We start from the raw sequence: 20,813 nt of genomic DNA, 5'->3' as shown, positions 1-20,813 counted from the left end.
TAATACTCACCGTGACTAGTATTTTCTGCCCTTTACATTGCTAGAAGAGTAATTTTAAATAAGGACTGAGGCCCAAAAAAAGTAATTAAAAATGGAAAACATAAACCCTGTAAGTCAGGAAGTCAAAGTGCCATTCTTACCATCCCCTAACAACTTTTATGAGTATCACAGGGGACAGGCTCCACGAGCTGCAATCCTCAACATCACTGAAGACTTCAATACACTCCTCAGAGACATCCGGCTCACTGTAGATCACCACCTACAGGAGAATGAGAGTGGTAGCACAGGTTACTACACTTTATGAGACCAAAATGAAATCTGCGCGAGAAAATAATCTAAATAGAAAATAATCTTACCTTTCCAGGTCGGGGATTGATTTTATTTTGGATGCTTCCTCTAAGCATCTGTAATCAGATGAACAAAGTACAACAAATAACTATAAACTGCGTAACAGTCCTTTTTCCCCCGCCTCGCATGATCCCTTAAGTAAGATCATATTCACCTCACAATTTATCCATTTGAAAACAAGTCTCCCTTGATCTCAGCCAAAGCTGTATTACACTCTCTTTGAGTCTACACTATTAAATCCAGCGCTTACCCTCCCACCCCAACCCCTAACTGAATTCGCCATTTCAATTTCTTCTCATTTAAATGCCTAGGCTATTGCCACCAATCTAGAAAATTCAGAACTCAAGAGTCAGATTTACTAGGTTTTATGTGACTTTAGGGAATAAGAACTCAGCTAAGACATTATACTTCAAACAATCTCAGTATAATCTCAAATAAAGAAAAAGAAATCATAATATATTTCACAATGTACACTGCACATGGTACTTCATCACTCCCTTTTTAGAGACAAAATACGTTTTTATATGGCTACAAAACTAATCATTTTCAAAACCACGTGACAAGACCAGTAAAACCAGAAATGTATAGATGATAAAAACAGTAATTATACATGTAAAAATATTATAAAACATGCACTACTTTCAATGCTGACCAGGAAGCCTATTTGCAGGACTGCCTTTGATCTGATCACTCTTGCATCATGCCAAAGTGGAATATGCCCAAAAAGACAATGGGAAGGCCTCAGTAGAGTAGTATTAGAAGTCAAAATGGCATTTGCACATATATACACACATTAGAAGTAGATAAGCTGAAGAAAAAGCCTGAAATTTAAAACAAAATTCAGGTAAGACATGGAAGATAGAATCGTTGTATGGTCAACAAAGCCCAAAACCTAAAGAAAAACAAACCCAAAAAATTTAATCCTAAAAAGACTTAGAGGAAGTATAAAGCCCTTTGTCCTTTTTACTCTATTTGGGTTAGTTTTTCAAGGGATTCCACAGGGAAACTGTATATTCTGTTGTCAGACTCACCAGACTGCTGTCAAATAAGAGAAGTGATTCAAGAATGATTAAAAAGAGAGTGTAAGGCTGTAACAAATGGGAGGTAGAACAGTGGAAATTTTGTGCTTGAGGGAAATACTGAAAAACTTTATGATTTCTGAGAGCTGTAGGCTGAGTCAGTTTTGTCTACAGTAATGGTTCCCAAAGTGTGGTCCAGGGACCCCGGGAGGGGTCCCAAGATCCTTTCAGGGAGTCCATGAGGTCAAAACTATTTTCATAAGAAGAGGATATTTGCATTTTTCACTCTCTTTATCTCACAGTTTTACAGTGGAATTTTCCAGAGCATCCCTGATATTATTACTATGATGGCCAACGGAATGTGTACTTGTGTGTTCTTGTGTTTTAAACTTTTCTCACTGTTAATGTCTAATAATAAATTCTGATAGGCATAACCCACATGAACAAAAGCTCTTTGGGGTCCTCAATAATTTTCCAATATAAAAGCATCCTGAGATCAAAAGTTTAAAAATGTTTGAAAAGAGGGATCTGAACCTCTGCTGGAAACCCAACTATACAGTTTGAAAGAGCCTCCAGAATTACATTCTATGATAGGCTCCTAGCAAAAGCCAATACAACAGATGGAACCGTGTCTCAGCACCTTATACAAATGAGAAGGGTGAAGGGTATTTTCTGCTTGGATATACCGTTTTGGATGATGGTCTACAGTTGACAGACGGCCTGGCTCACAGGTGGGCAACAGGAATACAGTGGTGCACTCGTGCTTCTGGGCTAACAAAGCAAACCTATAAACCTTATACTCTGTTTTCCTCTTTCACTGTCCTTCCTCAACTTGAGCATCAAGCTTGGTAACAGAAAAGCACAAATTCACATCAAAAACTAAATAAACAACTTCAGCAGTCAGAAAAAGATGGAGCAATTGCTGCTCAAAAGCACATTTTGCTGCTCTCTCTAAAATATTAAAGGAAAGAGCCAATGTAGACTGAAATTCTTTACTCCTCAAAGTCTTTGCAGTAAAAAATACTTCCCTGAGAAAAACTAATCCCAAATAAAAAGAAAGTACTTTCTCAACAGGAGATACATTTATTGCTACTTATGAGAAGAAAGAGTGAACCTCACAGGGCAAGAGAAGGGATTAGGAATAAGATTCCTTGGCAGAGGCTTTTCCAAATAAAGAAAGCTGCTTCACAAATCTTCAAAACTCTGAGCATTTTTATGCACAACTAGGTAAGAAAAAACATCTTGCCTGTCTCTGAACTCTCAAAGTACTTTAGTTATACCTTTCACAATACAACATATAAATTCACAAGTGCCTTAAAATATTGGTAGCTTATTTTCCCTGCTAGACTATGAACGAATACTTTGAGAACAGAATCTGAGTATCTTTTTCTTAGATCCTAGGGGTCCCTTGTACATAGTAGGTTTTCAAATATCTGATGAATAGAAAATAGTAGACAAGCCTAACTAACCATTTCTAAAAGAACAACATGAATTGCTCATCATCCTTCTGTCACTTTGCCCAAATAAATATGTTGCTACTTACTGTTGTATCTGATAATGGCATTCCAGAAAACGGCATGTTTGGGTCAAACCGGCTGGGTTTGAAAAGACCCATGAAATCTGTGTCACTGTTTCCATAGTTCGGCAAGTTCGATTTAAGAACACTTTCAACATGATTAGCCTTTTCCACATCATCACCGTTCTTTAGTTTTGATAATTCAGAAAATTTAGTTTCTGGCAAGTGTAGGTTGCTTGGTGAATCCAGATCTTTTTTGGTTTCCTCTTTTTGCAGGTACTTTTCCATGTAGCTTGGACTTCTCAAGCCTGATGCAGACGTATTTGACGAGTCGAAATTGAAGACCTTTAAAGAGTGGTTGGGAGGAAGATTTGGCTGATCTTTGTTTAAAGTGCAGGGTGGGGCACCCTCAACCACGGGCTGCAACACGGAAGAGCGCGAAAGAGAAGTGTTCTGTGACGAGCTGAAAACTGTGGTCATAGTAGTGACTGACGTTACAGAGGGAGAAAAGACTTTGTCTTGTGGTAAAGAAGCTAACATGCTTGAGAAAAGGGCACTTTTTTCTAGCCTAGATCTCTTCACTCCACCGTTTGTGACATCCCTGTTCTCTTTGTCATTTATTTCTGGAGTCGCCAGAGGTTCATCTTTCCCATTAGTATGAGTGTGTAAGGACTTGAAGAGGATACTCTGTTCAGTGGACACACGTTTGGGCCTCAGTTTGGATTTGGTGTCAAAGTTCTGCATCAAATGTAAAGCTGGTGACATTTCTAGCTGGCTTTCCTTTTTCTTCCCCAAACCAATGGTAAACAAGTTGGGATCAAACACCTTTTCTAAATTGTCCTCGTGAATCGGAGGCATGACGAAGTGAGGGGCAGGAGAGTTTGGCACCCTGGCCTTCTTTTTCTTCTGAGGCACACAAACGGTGCTGTCCATCTTTTTTATAATTTCAGTGAATTTTTCCATATCAGAAGAAGAATCAAATACACTATCATCACTACCAGCAGAAATGTTCAAAAGACTGGCAGGGCTGTCCTGGCCATTCACAACGTTATGATCTGGCCTGCAAGGAGTTTCTAAATGATTTTTGCTACCAGGGGAGTGGGTGGGGCTGGATTCAACCGTCAGGGGTGTTGTGTTGCCCTGACTCTGAGCATAGATAGGCAGAGTTCCCTCTGATTCCAGCAGCATGACTGGTGGGCCAGCTTTTGCTACATGTTCTTCTTTGCAGTGAATGTGTTTGAGTGATGTGCTGTTATTGACCGGTACTTCCTGTTTCTGGGGAGCACAACTTGCAACGGAAACCACTTCAAGTTCATTATTGTGACAACTTGGCAACTGCACTTCTCTAACTTCAGAGCTATCGGAGAGAAGCTGGGAGCTTACGTCCTGGGTGCTTTCCACGGGGAGCACGAAAGACCTGACCTGGACAAGAACCTTGGAAGGACACTCAATTCTGTCAGCTTCTGGGCTGTGCTCTGTAGACAAAGGAGGGCTTGCTGCTCCTCCTTCTCCTCCTGCTGCAAGTCTGGAGGTGGGCATTTTCTCATTAGTCTGATGAGACACAGGCAAAATACATCCATTATGGTTTTCTGACACTTTGAGATCAGTGCACGGAAAACTGCTTATGGCAGCTTCAGCACATGTATCTTGGGAAACACCCGCAGGAATGGGTACAGGCAGTGAAAGAGGAGGCTGATTAGATGACTCGACTGGGGGCTGTGAGTCAGAAAATGTATCCTGTAGCTTGGGGATGGTTGTTGGAGGTGAATCTTTGGTATGAAGAATGGTGGGGATGTCTTGTGCTGAATCAGTCATATTTTCAAGTACGAGTCTTTGGCTGTCAGCAGTCTTTGAGTCATCCTCTCCGACGAGCGTGTAGTCCTCGACAGGAGTCAGAGCAGTAACCACTGGCTCAGGGCAGCCAGCATCTGTTTGCACATCGGCCATATCACCTTGGTGATGCTGAGAACCAAGAGCTGGATCCTCGGTAGGCTTGCCTTCCATTTCTCTTACACCAGGACTCCCGGTCGCTGGCAGAATCTCCTCTTCAGTGAGAATAACTTTGGTTTCTGCTGAGGTTTCCTGCACCACCACACCATTCTGGTGACTATTTGGCATTACTTCCTTTTCAGGTTGCTCCATGTCTTTGGCTTTTTTGGCTAAATTCAGCTTCGCCCTCCCGATATATGTTTTATTAGAGGCAGGGGTATTCCGTGTGCTTCGAATCTCAGTGTGTCTTGGGCTACTATTTGCCCGTTTGTTCTCAAATAAAGAGATTTTGGTGGCAGTGTTTCCTTTATGAACTGGATGGCCAAATGGACTATGCTCATTTCCCAAACTGTCAAGATTCTTGGGGGTTTTAAGATTTAGCTCCACATGTTTGGGCTTTGCAGGGCTGCAAGAATAAAGCAGTATGGTAAAGTTATTGACCTAGTTTTAAAAAGTGAACATCTCAATTTATTACAAACCTATCAAAAACCAACATCTTTCTGGTATGTAACATTTTTTTTAATGAAACTATCTTTGAACAATCCTAAATACACTATCAACTATTTTTCATGGATGTTTTGCTTCTGTATGAGGGATGAGAAAATTATATAGTTGCGAAAGTCTAGAGGTGGGAGGTTAACAAGTTTATCGAATACCTAGTATGTACGCACAGTACTTGGCACTAGAGTTGGAAAACACCTTATGGCCTGCCGAATATTAGAACAAATTTAAATATTTAGTGCACTCCCCTACTTTAAATATGTAAATGATTTCCCTCAACAGCAATTGTGTATTTTTTATTTTATAGTAACTTTTTTTTTTCATATCTCAAAAAGCTAGATTATAAAAAAATATTTATCTATCATTTACCTCTTTGGATATTTTATTCCCTGCATCTTTCCCCCATAAAAATTTTCTCTGATTATATAAGTATGTTCATTACAGAAAATATGGAGAATATCAAAATGAGAAATCACTCACATAACATCCCTGTTAACATTTTAGTATAAGTCCAGTCTTTTTATATGTATAGTTAAATATTTTAAATAGAATTAAGATTATTCTGATCATAGAGCTGGTATCTTGCCTTTTAAAAAAAAATGACTTAACCTTATAGTTAACATTTTCAACATGTTTCAAGTTACTAAAAAATTTGTTTGTATGGTGTTCTTAATGTCTGCATAAAAGTCTATCATAATTTACTTATCAATTACTCAGTTGTGGTTTTGTCACCATTTCTTATGCGAAGAGACTCTCCCCTCTCATTTGACTTTCTTGGATGTAAGAATGCACATACTTTTTTCTTTCTGAGAAACAAAATCTTCTCTGATATCAACTGGCTCTGGTCCTGCTTATGCAAATTATCTGTGTGAACTTGGTCAAGTTACTTTAACTCTCTAGACTCTACCTTCTCTATCTGTTAAAAAAATCACAAAACACTAAATAGTTTAGAACAGAGTTGATTTCCCATCCCCACACTCTCCCACCCACCAAGTTCTGGTTGAAGTAATCCTTGGAGTTCTCTTCAGGGGCTGCAGTTGGGGATAATAGAGACTGAGGGATTGGCTGTTGGCCAGCCATCCTCCTTTCAACCAGAGTCACTCCTACTTATCTGTTTTATATATCCCTTTTACGTAAGCTTTCCTAGAAGAATGGATTCCAAAGCTAAAAAACAAAAATGTCTAAACCATTAGTCTAGTGGTTTATAAAATGGAAGAGATAATAACCGCTAACATTCACTGATTGCTAACTTGAGAAACCCTCTGTATGGCTTGCCTAAAGTACAATTTTATACATTTTCTTTTAAGATGATGAAGTTGAGGCTTAGAGAACATAAGTAATTTGCCTGAGGTCACACAGCTAGTAAATGACAGGGCATGATTTGAAGTCAGGTGTTCTGGTTTCAGATGCCATGCTCCCGACCACTCTGCTATTCTGCTTCCCCAGAAAGGGTCAGACTAGACTTGCCTCAATGACCTCCTCTGATTCCATCCAGCTTTATGATTCAAGGAGCCAATGGTTTCTCATGAGATCCCTAAGATAAAGGAATCATACTTTATGGAGGCCACTGCGATAATGAGAACACAAAGTAGAGAAGCATTGAATTCTCATGCTATCCCCCACATGGACTCATTGCCCTTCAAGAAGATTGGGCCTGAGGAGTGAGTGTTTTGAAGGAACAGGTAGTATGACATATCCTTCTGGATAAAATGAGAAGACTGAGAAGACTTGAGAAGTCTTTCCAAATGCAGAATTAAATATTTAGATTTTCATTTACTAAAATTTTATTTAAATACTAAATTTGATATAGTCTCATTAATTACTCCCAGGCATTGCCTCCCCCAATATCTCCGTAAGATATCTAGGCATCCACATTGTGGGCCCATATCTTAAATTTAAAAGCAAATTCACTTATAAGCACTCCCTTAAAGATAACATTCTAAAACCAGTGGGATGATTAGAAATAGAAAGCTTACAAATGCTATCAGTTAATGAGGGATATTCACATACCAGGGAATATACATTTTAAAAATTCTCATTAATCAGCTCAAAGAACAGTAAAACATCAAAGTGTATCTTATGAGGTAAATAAAAAACGCTACAGGTTAGCCAACAAGCTACCTTAAGGACAGGAAACACACATCTGCACATTAAAGATTTATAAAGATCAAAATACATTTTACAACCACAGTTTCTGTGCTATTAACTTTTGCTACCAAGAGTCCCTACAATTAACCTAGCTCAAAGTGATTAAAAGGCTCCTATAATTCATGTTGTAATACCTTCGTTATAATGTGAGGGGGAAAATAATGGAGTCTAAAAAGCTGTGGCTATAACACAAGAGGAAAATTCTCTTATTTTAAATATATTATTTAAAACAACAACAACAATCAAACAGTACCACACACAAAAAAAGAATCTCAACTTTTGATACTTGGTAGAGAACTAACAACAATTTTTCTAACACTGTCAAGAAACATGATGCTTCATAGTCATTATTTTTGAGGGAATATAAAATAGTTTTAACTCTAAAACTTCAGATTCAAATTGTTTTTAAAAGTAATCTGAGTAACATTCTTTTCCTGAAATACAACCAGGGGAAAAAAATCAAAGAGTCTGAAAAAACCCATCCATCAGTCAAACAAAAAAGGACTAGAAAGACTTATTAATTTTCCATTTCAACAGTTTGCCAATTCACTAAGTGTGAGGCCCTATGGAAAACTAAATTAAATAAACTGAGTGGCAAAGGAAAAGTTTTAGGTAAAAAGTAATCAGTACTGAGAAAAAGACATTTGGTTTAGTTCTATTGCAGACAACAGCACATAAAGAGGAGTTTCATTGTAACATTGGCTCCCCCAGGTTTGTTTACCATACTCTTAACAGTGTAACATTTCTGGTTTTTCCACTGGTGTATTCCTATTGGAAGGCAAGGGCCTCCTTAATCAGGGTACACAACAGTTTCTCTAAGACGCACACTTAGGAAGTCTGAATGTTGGCACACTGGCTTTCTACAAATAATGGGCATCATCCAATCTGGTTATTTCTCCAACACTGCTGCTACAGAATAAATAGCTGACTCTATCAAAGGTCTCCAGGTTCGCAGCTGGTGAGGTAGCTCAAGTTATTCATTAAGCAGCTTTTCCTCTCAAGTATTTACCAAACAGACCTCCTACTCTAAAGTTTACTTATCCAAGAATTCAACTAGTCATAATGGACTGGTTTAAGAATGATAATGTTGTGAAAATACCAGCTCTCTTAATAAATGTGTGAACACAGAAAAAAACCTAAGCAGTTTACATATGTATTTTTACCTGTGTTGACTGGGAGAGGAAGAAAGTGTGGGAAGGGGGAGGATCTTAAGAGTTTCATAGTGCCCTCCCTATCCTGTCCAACTATACAACTCACATTTATCATCAAGGCACAACATGTCCCATCCCCTCCAAAAAACCAACTGATTTTTCTTCCTCCTTTGCACATCCTCAGCCTTATAGGGATGGTCACCACCATCCATTGGCACTTTAATCAGACATCACTTCATATTGTTATTTGATTTGTCAGCATCTTGTGTGCCAAACTGGCCCTTAAACTTTTCAAGGACAAAATACTGAATCATAGTTGTGATTTTTTTCCCATAGTTCCTAGCACAATACCATGCACAGAGGATACTCAACAAATATTTGAAAAATCGATCAACTCAAGCGCAGGTAGTCACACAGTCTCTTGTTGAGCTTGATTCTTCCTATGTGACTTTTCATTTAGCGAATAGTCTCCCAGTAAGACTGACCTTTCTTAATTTCAATAACTGAAAATTACTTTTCAACCCGGGGGGGGGCAAAAATATCACCAAACTCCCTAATATTATAAAGGGGAAGAGTTTTGTTTGTTTGTTTGTTTTGTTTTTTAGGCTTTAGGTAAATAATGCACTAAGTTCCATAAAAGTTTCTGTGAATTCTCTTAAGCTCATACATGTCAAACCTACTGGGACATAATGAACATATTAGTGTTTGCTCTGTGTTTTCAAATTCACTATATGAGTTAGAAGAATGTTCTATCCAAGAATGCCCGTGTGCATTTTGAATGAAGAATAGAATTAGCTATGTCAAGCCATACAGCCTTCTATTGTTTATGTAAACACTGCGCCTCAAGACATATCTCATTTTTACACTCATTTAACTTAAATCTTACGTTACAACAGGAATTATCAACCCACTAGTCTCCTGAATGTGTCATTCTAAACCACAACTGTGTCAATTAGCTCTTCACTATCTTAATTTCAACATAGAGGAGAAATTTCCGTGCACTGATAGTCCTTCCACAAATGCAAAGACCCCGAGCTTCTCAGAGCGGCTGCCCAGCACGCCCGGGACCCGGCATCTCTGCCCAGCCCAATTCCAGTTACTTACAGGGTCACTTTAGTGGTCACCGTCGACCTGCCCGCACCGAAATGGCTCCTGGGCTTCAAGCCCTCGGCGTCAGGGCCGCCGGCCGATCTGCCCAGCTCTTTGCTTCGACTTCCTTCTCCTCCTCGGCCGTCGAAGTGGTTAGGCAGCGGCCCCCTCTTGTGCTCGGGTTTGATCTCCGGCAGCAGCGAGCTGCTCCGGACCGTGAGCTCCCTGGGGATGACGCGGGCTCCCTCCTCCCCGTTCTCCCCCGCGGGGCCTTTGGCGGCGGGACCCGAGTCTGGCGCGGGCGCCCTCTTGGGTTGGGCCTCCTTGGCGGGAGCCCGCGGGCCGCCAGCGGGCGGGGTGGGCACAGCCTCGAGGACCCGGCTCCTGCCCCTCCTTTTGGTGGGAGACGAGGCCGGCAGCGGCTGTTTGCTGCGGTCCGGCTCCGCTCGGAGCTGCCCTCTGGGGCTCGGGCTGGCCTTGGAGTCCGGGCTCGGGCTCGCAGCGGAGGCAACGCCCCCGTCCGGGTCCGCCGGCGGCGATTTCACTTTCTTTTCCGCGAAGTTCTCGGTGGCCGCGTTTGGCGCCACCTCGTAGTGGAACACCTCGTGGTCCCTCGGCGCGCTGTCGGGCAGCGCCGTGTCAGCTCCGGGAGAGTCCGTGGATTTCTGCGACTTCCTCCGCTTTCCGGACCTGCGGCCGCTTGACCTCCTTTCCATATCGTCTTGATCGCTGGAATCTTCTGCGGCGGGAGTAATCAAGACCGGCTCGTCCACCTGCTCCACCTCAGTCTTGCTCAAGTAGATGTCCAAAGTTAGCACTTTGGCAGGCTGGGCGCGCTCGCCAGGCCGGCACTCCCGTCCTCGCGGCCCACTTTTGCCGTTTGCTTGCGTGGAGCCGGCCCAGTTCTGTGCGCCCTCGACAGGAGGGTCACCTGGCGGAGCAGATGCGTCTTCTGGGGGCTGGCTGTGCGCGTCTCGGGGCTCCAGAGAGCCTCCTTCAGCACCCACGCGGGGGGCTCTGTCAGCAGCTTTGCCTAGTTCTCCCGAGGGCCGCTCTTGGATGAGCGACCCCGGCACACCCCCCGCGCCCTGGGATGTCTCCTGTTCGCAGCTAGTGCAGGGCGAGGCGTCCTCCCCCGGACTGCGGGCGAGAGCCTCTGCGTCCTCTTGCCTGGGGGAATTCTCTAGTAAGGAATGCAGCTGCTTGGCAGCAGTGATGGCATCTGGGAAGGACCCTCCCTCTGCCTCTAGAGGTTCTAATTGGGATGAATCACTGTCACGGCACTGCTGCACAGCTGCCGCTGCATGGTTTCGAGAGCAAGGTGACAGCTCGGCGTCAGGGGGGACTACCTGGACACAGGTCTCGGAGGCCTCGCCCTCGGGCTTCTGGGGCTTCTCCTGAGGGGAGCCCACCTCGCACGTTTCTGTTTGCTTTGAGTGGCTGCCCTGAGATTTCCTCTTCTCATTCTCTCTTTCAGGGAGTTGGGAAGAGGTTACATCTTTGGGAGAGAATGATTTGGCATTTGAGCTAGTGGGACTCTCTAACCCGTTTCTGGAACACCTTCTTCGTCCTGCCGTGAACAGATTGCCAAGTTTCCCCAAAACTGGCTTCCTTTTGTTCTCTTCTGCTGGTTGTGCTCTAGACTGAAAAATAAAAGGGAATGGGGGAGAGAAAACATGAGAATCGTTTCTTTCTCCCGTTAGTAGTACATTACAGAACTACACGCCAAAATGATAATAGACCAGTGTTTCTATTTGCAAATGAGAGATTTTTTGTTACATGTATTCCAACAAAATAAACTGATTTTACCTTATAAATTTTTTCTTAAACATCATCTATGTTTGGTGCCACTTAGAATAACATCTACTTTAACTGTAATTCTTGTTTTAAAGGTAAATTCGGAAGGTCCAAATAATCACTTATACAAAATAAACAATTCCCAGGTCGCTCTAGCTTTTGCTTTTTACCTCCTTCCTCAGCAAAGATGCAATTTCAAAACCTCCAACCGTGACTACAGGGCAGCAGTAAACCCACTAAAGTATCTCAAAGCAGAATTTTTTTTTTGAAACACCATCCTTTCTCTTTTGTAGAAGGTAAGGAAGACGAGGAAAAACCGTACTATTAGTCTTCTCATTTAGAACACTAAGAAGCCACCTGGCTTCAACATGATTGCAAATGAAAACTTGAAGAAAACAGGGATTCCAGCACGTGGGCCTCGCCTTGGTGGAACCAGCAGTTTACCGCGGGCCGGGCCTGCGCTCCTCCAATGGGAGTAGCACGCGGGCATTCAAACGCCCGCTGTTCCGCATCCAACCTATCCGATCACTTCGGAGTTCACCCGAGAGGTTTTTCCCGGCGTGGAGTTCCTAAGAGTGTGAATACCGGGAGTACACAGGGGAAGGAGGGCGAATGCCCTCTCATCCTCTCCGCTCGCGTCGCAGCGGCGTGGGGGGACAGAAGCGCGCGGGGCTTTGCCCACGCCGACCTAGCTCGGGGCCGGGTTCTCACCACACCACAGGGCGCCGGGTGCGCACCGGCGGGAGCCGCACCAAGGGTCCGACCCACCCATGGGAGGGAGCCCGCACCTCCTGCGATGATCCGCAGCGGTCCCGGGAAGAGGAAAAACCTGCTTCCCTTATCTCGCTTAGAGCAAAACGGTTTGCACCTGGTGCCCGCGCTGGCAGCCAGAAGGGCGCGCAGAACAGATCAATAAAAGCAAACCAGCCAATAGGCGCAGCGGCGCGTGGAGGTTGCCTGGCGAGGACAGAGAGTCGGTGGGTGAGGGGCCTGAGGCCGGCAGGAGGGGGAGGGAGGATGGAAGCACCCACGGCGGGAGCCCAGCCCTGGCTCCTAGCCCACGGAAGCGTATTCCGGGTAACAACCCCCCCGAAACCAAGCCCATACGTGTGGCTACAATAATTTAAGAATTACCAATTCCACTTCAAACCCAGGAGCTAACTTGAATCCCCGTCCCCATTCCTGGAAGGTGAATACAGGGAGAGTGTTAACAATATTGACTGTTTAGACGGAGATTCCTGAATCATTCTTTAAAACAGCTGCATTTCATTTGAGTTATATGCAGCCAGTGGACTTTGGAAATGGTGGGAAATAGGAAAGACTTTGTAAGATAAAACATGGAATTAACAGGGTCGATAAGCATTGTTTGAGACGGTACTGCCACTGTAACATCACGGGATTCTGCGACAGCCTCGTGAGGTGCTGTTAGCCCACAGTAGACATGAGGAAAGCGAAGCGTAGACAGGGAAGAGACTTAAGGTGTGTGTTGTGGGGACGGCAATGAAGTCGGGATTCAAACCCAAGTCCTCAGCTTCCAAACCTGCTCCTTGGCCTCCACCACAGGAACCCCTTTCGGAGCATGTGGAGGAGCACTGGGCCTCTGACAAAGCTTAGCGTAATAGATTGCAGGCCACAGGCCCGCAGGATTGGCTTCTGAGGAAGGGCTCATGAATCCGACGTACTGACAAACTCCAGAGGTGACTCTTATAGTTGGAGAAGCACCTGGTGGGAGCTTTGGAACTAGACAGCTGCTGCTGCGTGAGATGCACCATTGTTGCAGCCACTGGGAGTTTTTGTGACTTAGCTGATAATGCTTCTAAAATCTAAGCAGATTTTGATCAATAATTCAATTCTTCAATGGTGATATAAATAATGTAGAAAGAATTTACCATGTAATTAAAAAAATACATTAAAATATTCCAACTCCGTAAGGAATATATTTGGGCTCTTTTACTATGAGTTAAAGGTGTTACATGATTTTAAAACATAATACAGTAATTTATGCCTACTGAGCACTCCTTATGCACTAGACACTTGCTAAGTGATTTACATACATTCTCATCTAATCTTTCTAAAAGCCCTTAAAGTAGGCAGTCTTTTTATGCTCATTTGCCAAGATTACTTATCCCTAGCCAAGGTCCCACAGCCAGTAGTTTTCCTAACTCTGGAGATGGAGTTCTTTGTCCCTGATGCCTGGACAGGCCTTCAAACATATCCTGAAGAAGTTGCCAGGAACATAGGTTTGCATCTATTGGCTCAATTCTAGCCCATGTCAAAAGAAAGCAACTAAGTGCACATCTTATTATGTCCTGCCAATGGTGTTGCAATCTATTTTCCCATTTTCAGGACTGCCTGATCAGGAGTCCTCTCTGCTCAGTACAGGCTTTTTTTTTTTTTTTTTTTTTTCCAATTTTGGCTATTGCTACTTTTGAAAAAATCAGTTGCTCTTCATATCTCAGCCTCATCAACTACCTGACTCCTCCCCCGCAGAGGAGCAGCCAGTTGATCACCGGTCGGGCTGCTCTGTCTATTGAACTTCCTGGAATTGCAGAATTTTGTTTGTTTATACAGGAATGGTCACAGTAGCTTCATTCATAATAGCCAAAACTCGAAACAAATGTCCACTAACTGATAAATGGATAAATTGTGGTATTTCCATACAACAGAATACCACTCAGCAATAAAAAGGACAGAACTTTTGAAACATGTACCAACATGGATAAACCTCAAAAGTGTTATACTAAGTAAAACAGGCCAGACTTAAAAGATTACATACTGTATGGTTCCATTCATATGCTGTCCTAGACAATGCAAATCCGATCTATCACCTTGGAAAGTAGATCAGTGGTTACCCGAGGGCAGGGTGGGACTGGAAAGACGCACAAAGGGAATTTGGGGAGTGATCCCAGGGTTCTAGATCTTGATTGTGGTGATAGTTACACACGTTTACATATCTTTCCAAACTCATCAAACGGTACCCTGACAATGGGTACAATCTTTATATATAAATTGTATCTTAATAAAGTTGATTTTAAAATAAAACTTTTCCCTGGGGAATAAAGAGCAGAAACACAATCCATCTGGCTCAGGTGCACATTTCATCGTTCTTAGTCAAATGGGGGCCTTCAGTCATTTCAAAGTCGAGGTCCTCGTTTATAGGGAAATGTAGGCATCCCCTACAGGGCCGGGTCCCTGTGTATCTCCAGCATCATATCTCTACACAGATTCCTCTTAGCAGAGTTCAGAATGCCCCACTGCTCCAAAATAAAATGTTCATGGAAGAAGAATGAGTATGGCAGATGGAGAACGAAACACTGGATGGTCTGGGAGTTGTCCAAAGAGGAGCAGTAGGAGCCTCTTAAGTAGGAGCCTTTGAGCTTCAAGTCCTACACCCAGGATGGGAGGCCACAGACCTAGCTCCTTCTCCCTCACCCTTGACCATAACCTGTTAGGAAGAAGAGTGTTTTCCAAAGAGGCCATAGGGCCCATCTGTCTTCTTTCTGCTTCCCCAGCTTCCTCTCGGTGCTCTCCTCTGGGGTTGGGTGGGGTCCTAAGGGTTCTCAGACTCCAGCAGAGCCAGTCAATCCCAGGACCCCCACTGTAGTTAGCTTTTTTGTCATGTACTTTCTGCCCACCTTACTTAGGGCAGTCTGCCCATCTCACTGAGCAGACCGACATTTAGAATCCACCTCTCACCCATGTCCTACTGGCTGAGTGCAGTCCACAACAGGACTATTTTGGAAATGGTCCGTGGGTTGTGTGCTGGGATCTGTTTTAGAGTGTTCTTTTTGGCTAATATTAAATGTGGCTCACTAGAGACCGTGGATAAGTATTTCTGAAACGACCATATTCCAGGCAGTGTGTAGAGGTCCAGGCACCACTGGCTGCAGTGCTGCTCTGTGATTTTCAAGCTTCTTGTTGTGGCAGCATCTGCTATCAGCGGCTGCCACTTACTAAAAGCTACCTTGTATCATTATATGTAATTTCAGAGATCTCTGCTATCTCCTCAACTAGTGGGGAGCAAAAGGTCAGGAAGTACAGGATAAATTGTTCATATGCTACCAAATTGTTACTGTACCAACAGGTCTAGACATATAGGCAAACTACTGCGCTTACTGCATGTTTTATTTCAGATTGCCTATTTCAGTGGAGTCATTGCTTTATATTGTGAAGTACTTCACATGAAATCATGTTTAGAGGTTGAAGAAAAATATGTTGAGCACATTATTTGTAAATGTAAGTAACATACTTTAAAAATAAGTCTTTCATATGTTTCCCACCTTTTTGTTGCCCAGTGGAATATAACCCCCTTCAGAGAAGGCAAATTGTCCTGTCTGCATTCCCAGGACCTCAGCACAGGGACTTATAGCTAGAAGTGGACAGAATATTTGCTGCTACAAAAGAATTCGTAACATCCATCCTCTCTTCCAAAAGGGAGCTACCAACACTCCTAGAGGTAACTAAGCGCGGTCACGGTTTGGTCTAAATCAAACAAAACAGAATGAATATCTTTTCCGCACAAGACGGAGTGTGCTCAAGAATTTGCAGCTCTATTTTGCCCATGTGAGGATTCTGTGTGGTGACACAGCTACTGGCACACAAACTTCAAATTCTTCCGGTTTACTGCTGGCTCCTAACCTGACTCTGAGTTGAGAAAGCAGATCGAGATCTTTCTACATGTACTCACCTGTGCATCCTGCTAAAACGTGGTCATTGATGTACAAAAGTAATTCTTAAAAAAAGCAAACACAGAAGAGACCATGTGAGTGAGGGAGGCAGAGATAGGAGCCATGCAGCCGTAAGGGAAGGAATGCTGACAGCACCAGAAGTGGACAAGGAACGGATTCTCTCCTAGAACCTCCAGAGGAAGTACGGCCCTGCTGACACCTTGATTTCAGCCCAGTGAAACTGATGTTGAACTGCTGGCCTCCAGAATAAATTTCTGTTGTTTTATGTCAAAAAAGCAAAACAAAAAGCAACAACAACAAAAATCCCAAAACTTGTGATCCTCTAAGAGCTCACTTTGTTGATTTCTGCAATATATCTTAGCTCCTTAACTTCAGTTCGGCTCTGCTGAGGAAGGAATGAGTCCAATGAACATCACTGTAAATGATATGACTGGCCGTGTTACTCTGATAATACTTTAGGTTCACAACATATGTGTATGTGTGCTTGCATTGGTGAGGACATTTTTTTTCTGCATAGATTTTTTAAAAAATAGCTTTAGGTGTGTGGCTTCAAAAATATAGAGATTTGAGCTACTTCACCCTTCTACTTTTAAAAGTAAAAACAAGGGTGAAGAAATAAAAGAAAAATATACTTTTGAACCACGTGATGACTAAAGAACAAAGGTGGGGTGTGGGGAAGGAGGGGAAAAAAAAGAGAGACATTGTCAAAACTGGATAGAAAATCTGCTGCAGAGTTAGGTTGAGAGGAAGAGAAGTTAAAAAAAAAAAAGTTAGGAAGACTTTCATGAGGAGACTTCACTCTTTTCTTACAACTTCCAGGATATTCATGCTGAAGAGTTTTAGACTTAAAACTGAAAATCACATTTTCCCACGCTAAGTGTATAGCAAAATATCATCTCAGTCTCAGAACCCCTAGACAGATAAAGTTAAATTTAAAGGAGGATCCAGAAAATGGATCCCTGATACTACATACTTCGATTTAGAATAGACATTTAAAGTTATCTATTCTCCTCCCACCTCTCCATTTTGTGTATTGCTTATGCTGATATAGATGGTCCACTCTAAATACATACAACACACACATACACACATACACAAAATGCAAAAGCAGAAATGTCCATATAAATACACCTCGACCTATTAAACACTGAAACGTTTTGTTTTAAGTTTTTAAATAGATATTTTCCTCTTATATGTTAACAGTTCTCTCCCTCAGAGTATACTAAATATAATTTAGCTACTTCTTAATGATTCTGGAGACAAAACTATGGACCTCCATTATTCCATTTGTACTATAATAGTGATTTCTTTTTTGTTTGTTTTTAATAATTTTTTTAAATTACAGTTGATATACCATGTTATATTAGTTTCAGGTGTACAACATAGTGATTAGACATTTATATACCTTACAAAGTGATCACCCTGATAAGTCCGATCCCCATCTGACACCATACATAGTCAGTACAATATCATTGACTATATTCCCTACACTGTACTTTGCATCCCTGCGATTTCTGCCAGGGCTGTTACAACGAGTGAAGACTAAGGCTTACACTATATGACCCACAGACTATAACACTGTTTAGTAGTGAACAGGCCTCTCATAGAAAGAAATATGAAAATACTACATTCAACCATTTTTGATCTATAGTACAATTTCACATGGTGCAACCAATAACACTTTATATTAGACCTTCAGAGTCATCCTCCATTGTCACTGTTCCCTGATCTCTCAGGATAGAATGCTTTCGCTTGTCCCTGGGCTGTTTCTAATATTTGTCAACATTCCATCTCTTCTGCTCATTATTGCTTTCCTTGTTTTTTATCTCTTCTCTGTCCTTTCAACTTCAGGTGACACATACTTCTCTACTTACAACCGCAATATATTTGTTTTCTTCTGATGCTACCACTACAAGCAAAATGACAATCACGTCCTGTTCCATAAAATCATAGTTATACCATTGGGTGGAAAGAACAGTAACAGGTTTTTTTCTTTTTAACTTTCAGGTTTAACAGTGTCCTGAAAGAGAGGCATTATTAAATATGAAAGCCATCATTTATTAAATAGTTAAATGTTCATTATTCCAAAAGTATTTTCTGCTCTTCCAAAGGGTTTAATGAAGAAGTAAAGAGTTTCTTTTAAAAAGTCAATTCCTAGTTCCAGGTAAGAATTGGCTTTAGGTCACTTATTGTTTGACAGAAACAGCGTACAACCTAACTTTAAAGCCACCGAGATGTGATCAATCGGAAAGGAAGAAAAGATCATAGAATGTTTGAATCGTCGGATCATTTACTCATTCATTCCACTAATCATTATTGAGATCTGCTTTGTGACAGAATTTTCTCCTTACCTTAAAGAGGCAAACCATGGCCCAAATTATTTTCCTAAGACACAAGTCAGCTCTGTTTCTACCAGTTAGCTCCCATTTGAGGTTATAATATATCATTAAAAAAATGAGATTTCATTGACTAGAATATGATTTACATACCACTTTTATGAACATACTGACCACACAGAGTATGTTACCCCGTGTGGCATGCTCATCTCTAGACCTTGCCATACACTAATGGATGGGACAGAGTAAACAGCATCGAAGCTCTCACTATTATGGAATGCTGTCTTCAAAATGCGGTAACTCTGTGGACAGTGTGCGCTGGATATTTCTGTTGGCTGACCCTTCTCTGTGCCCCGGGCCCTTGACCGTGATGAAACAGAGAACCTGACTCCCTTACTCTTTGGTTTTGGTTTGGTTCAGGCAGGGGAAGGCACTGACGGAATCGAAGGGAGAGACTGGAGTGAGGTGGTTTTTTGCAGGAAGGGACAATGTTGTTGATTTTTCCCACCCCTCCCTCTCCTTGTTAGGCTCTGAGTTGGGTGCAGCAGGGTTTGACCACGATTCTGTCAGGCAGCCCTCCCTGCCCCTTCAGGCCTAGGATGGAAAGGGTCTCTGCTGGTGTGGCCAGGGAGTTGCTTCACTATCCTTTGCTTGGGGTAGAAGCAGGTTGTGTGGGGCATGAAGCATATATAATTTGAAGAGCTTTCTTTAAGAAAAGAACCCAAAACATGGGATTGCAGATGTAGGGACAGAGCTTTGGAAGAGGCCCTGTGAGCGAAGAACCCTGAGGCTTAAGCTTCTTTCACCTCTCTCAGTGTCTTTAAAACCTGTGTGCACTTGGTCAAGAGTCCCTCATTAACTTCCCTCCGTTACCCAAGTTGAGTGTGCTGTTTCCTGTGCTGGGATCCTAATACTTACTGCCTGCCTACTTACGGGTAAGAAATAACTCAGATGTTTCTCTACATGGAAATTGAAGTTTCCCAAACATTTTATTTTCCTCACAAAGATGACCATCATGCTGAATTAATTTGCTTTACAGTAGAGATGTGCATTCCTACCTTGGTGAATATTTTTTTCTTATGCATAATGTGTAACTAAGAGGAGATGTAGGATTTGAAGTGTATGTCGAAGTATTTCTCACTGCCTCCTAGATTGTACACAAGCTTGATGAGTATAATCAAATCACTGACTAGTTAGTTCCTAATTAAAGAAATTTAGCCAAGCTGGGAAATGGAAATGTGCTCATTGTGAAGGAGTCATATTAGTTCCTTTTTCATTGACATGAGACCAAAAAAGCATGTTCATTATGCAGTTTAAAAAAAAGTACTTGCATAATAACTCATGTCAAAGATCAAGAATACATACTTGACAACACTGAAAACGCATCAGTGAGTCTCAGAATCTAAGGACTAAAATCCCAAAGAAGAACTTTCAGTTAGGTCATCCATATATAAAAATGATGGGATCGGGGAGAAGAGGGTGAAGTAGCCCAGGAGGGGACTGACACAGCACGCCTGTCCCAACAGGCGCAGTCAAGTCTACTGTAAGGCAACCAAGACCACGACGAGAGAGGAACGTGGACTTGGCAGCTCTACAGAGAGTGAAGTCCCTCCAACACGCCACTCTAGGCTGCCTCTGAGCCTTCCTAACTTAAGGTTAGTTTAACCACATTTAAAAGTATGGCAGAAAACGGAACGTGCTTTAGCTTTTCAATTAATATATACTTCCCAGAAATATCTCTGCTTTCTGTAGTTTTTGGTGAGAATTTGGTGAGACTTCCGGGCAATAATTTTCAAAGAAGCAGAATGCATGTTTTCATGAAGAGAACACATAATACTACTAAATAAAGATCAAATTATTTATCTGCTCAAAAATACCTCCTCTTTAATAGGGTATTGAGAAATTCACATGAAATGATATATGTGAACATGCTTTGAAAATTGTAAAGCGCCCTAAGACAGTGATGGTTGGCATAATTAATAGCCTGATATTTTGCTGATGTTTCATGGTACAAGTTTAAATTACAGAAACTAAGTAACTAATAAAATTAATTTATGATTCTCAGTTGGTGAGATGAAGATGAAAATAGCCATACTGAATGCAGTTTGTAAAAGAATAAATGTGTCGGCAGAACTTGACATATCATTCCTTGAGCACTCATTCTTCAATGTGTCATGACTAGAATAAAGGAAACAAAGAGAAGCCTACCTTTTTAAAAAACTATTTCCCTC

At 42.1% G+C, this 20,813-nt stretch overlaps 2 protein-coding genes across 3 annotated transcripts in view; one reads left to right on the top strand and one right to left on the bottom strand.

Moving 5' to 3' along the window:
• The window catches only part of RTN4IP1 (reticulon 4 interacting protein 1), an 87,631-nt gene extending 84,344 nt beyond the window's left edge, over window positions 1-3,287 (top strand). The window contains exon 9 of the mRNA XM_033103016.1: window positions 3,160-3,287. Coding sequence (XP_032958907.1) covers window positions 3,160-3,195 — 36 coding nt within the window. The 3' untranslated portion in view covers window positions 3,196-3,287. The remainder of the gene's footprint in view (window positions 1-3,159) is intronic.
• The window catches only part of CRYBG1 (crystallin beta-gamma domain containing 1), a 175,626-nt gene that overhangs the window by 36,384 nt on the left and 118,429 nt on the right, over window positions 1-20,813 (bottom strand). For both annotated transcript variants that reach the window (XM_033103011.1, XM_033103012.1), the window contains 4 exons: window positions 9,777-11,404; window positions 2,911-5,278; window positions 357-404; window positions 141-259 (listed from right to left, as the gene is read on the bottom strand). In XM_033103011.1, coding sequence (XP_032958902.1) covers window positions 141-259; window positions 357-404; window positions 2,911-5,278; window positions 9,777-11,404 — 4,163 coding nt within the window. The remainder of the gene's footprint in view (window positions 1-140; window positions 260-356; window positions 405-2,910; window positions 5,279-9,776; window positions 11,405-20,813) is intronic.

The sequence above is a fragment of the Rhinolophus ferrumequinum genome, chromosome 3 (genome assembly GCF_004115265.2).
Source record: "Rhinolophus ferrumequinum isolate MPI-CBG mRhiFer1 chromosome 3, mRhiFer1_v1.p, whole genome shotgun sequence".
Taxonomy (NCBI): Eukaryota; Metazoa; Chordata; class Mammalia; order Chiroptera; family Rhinolophidae; genus Rhinolophus; species Rhinolophus ferrumequinum.
This window is presented reverse-complemented; position numbering and strand designations above follow the sequence as displayed.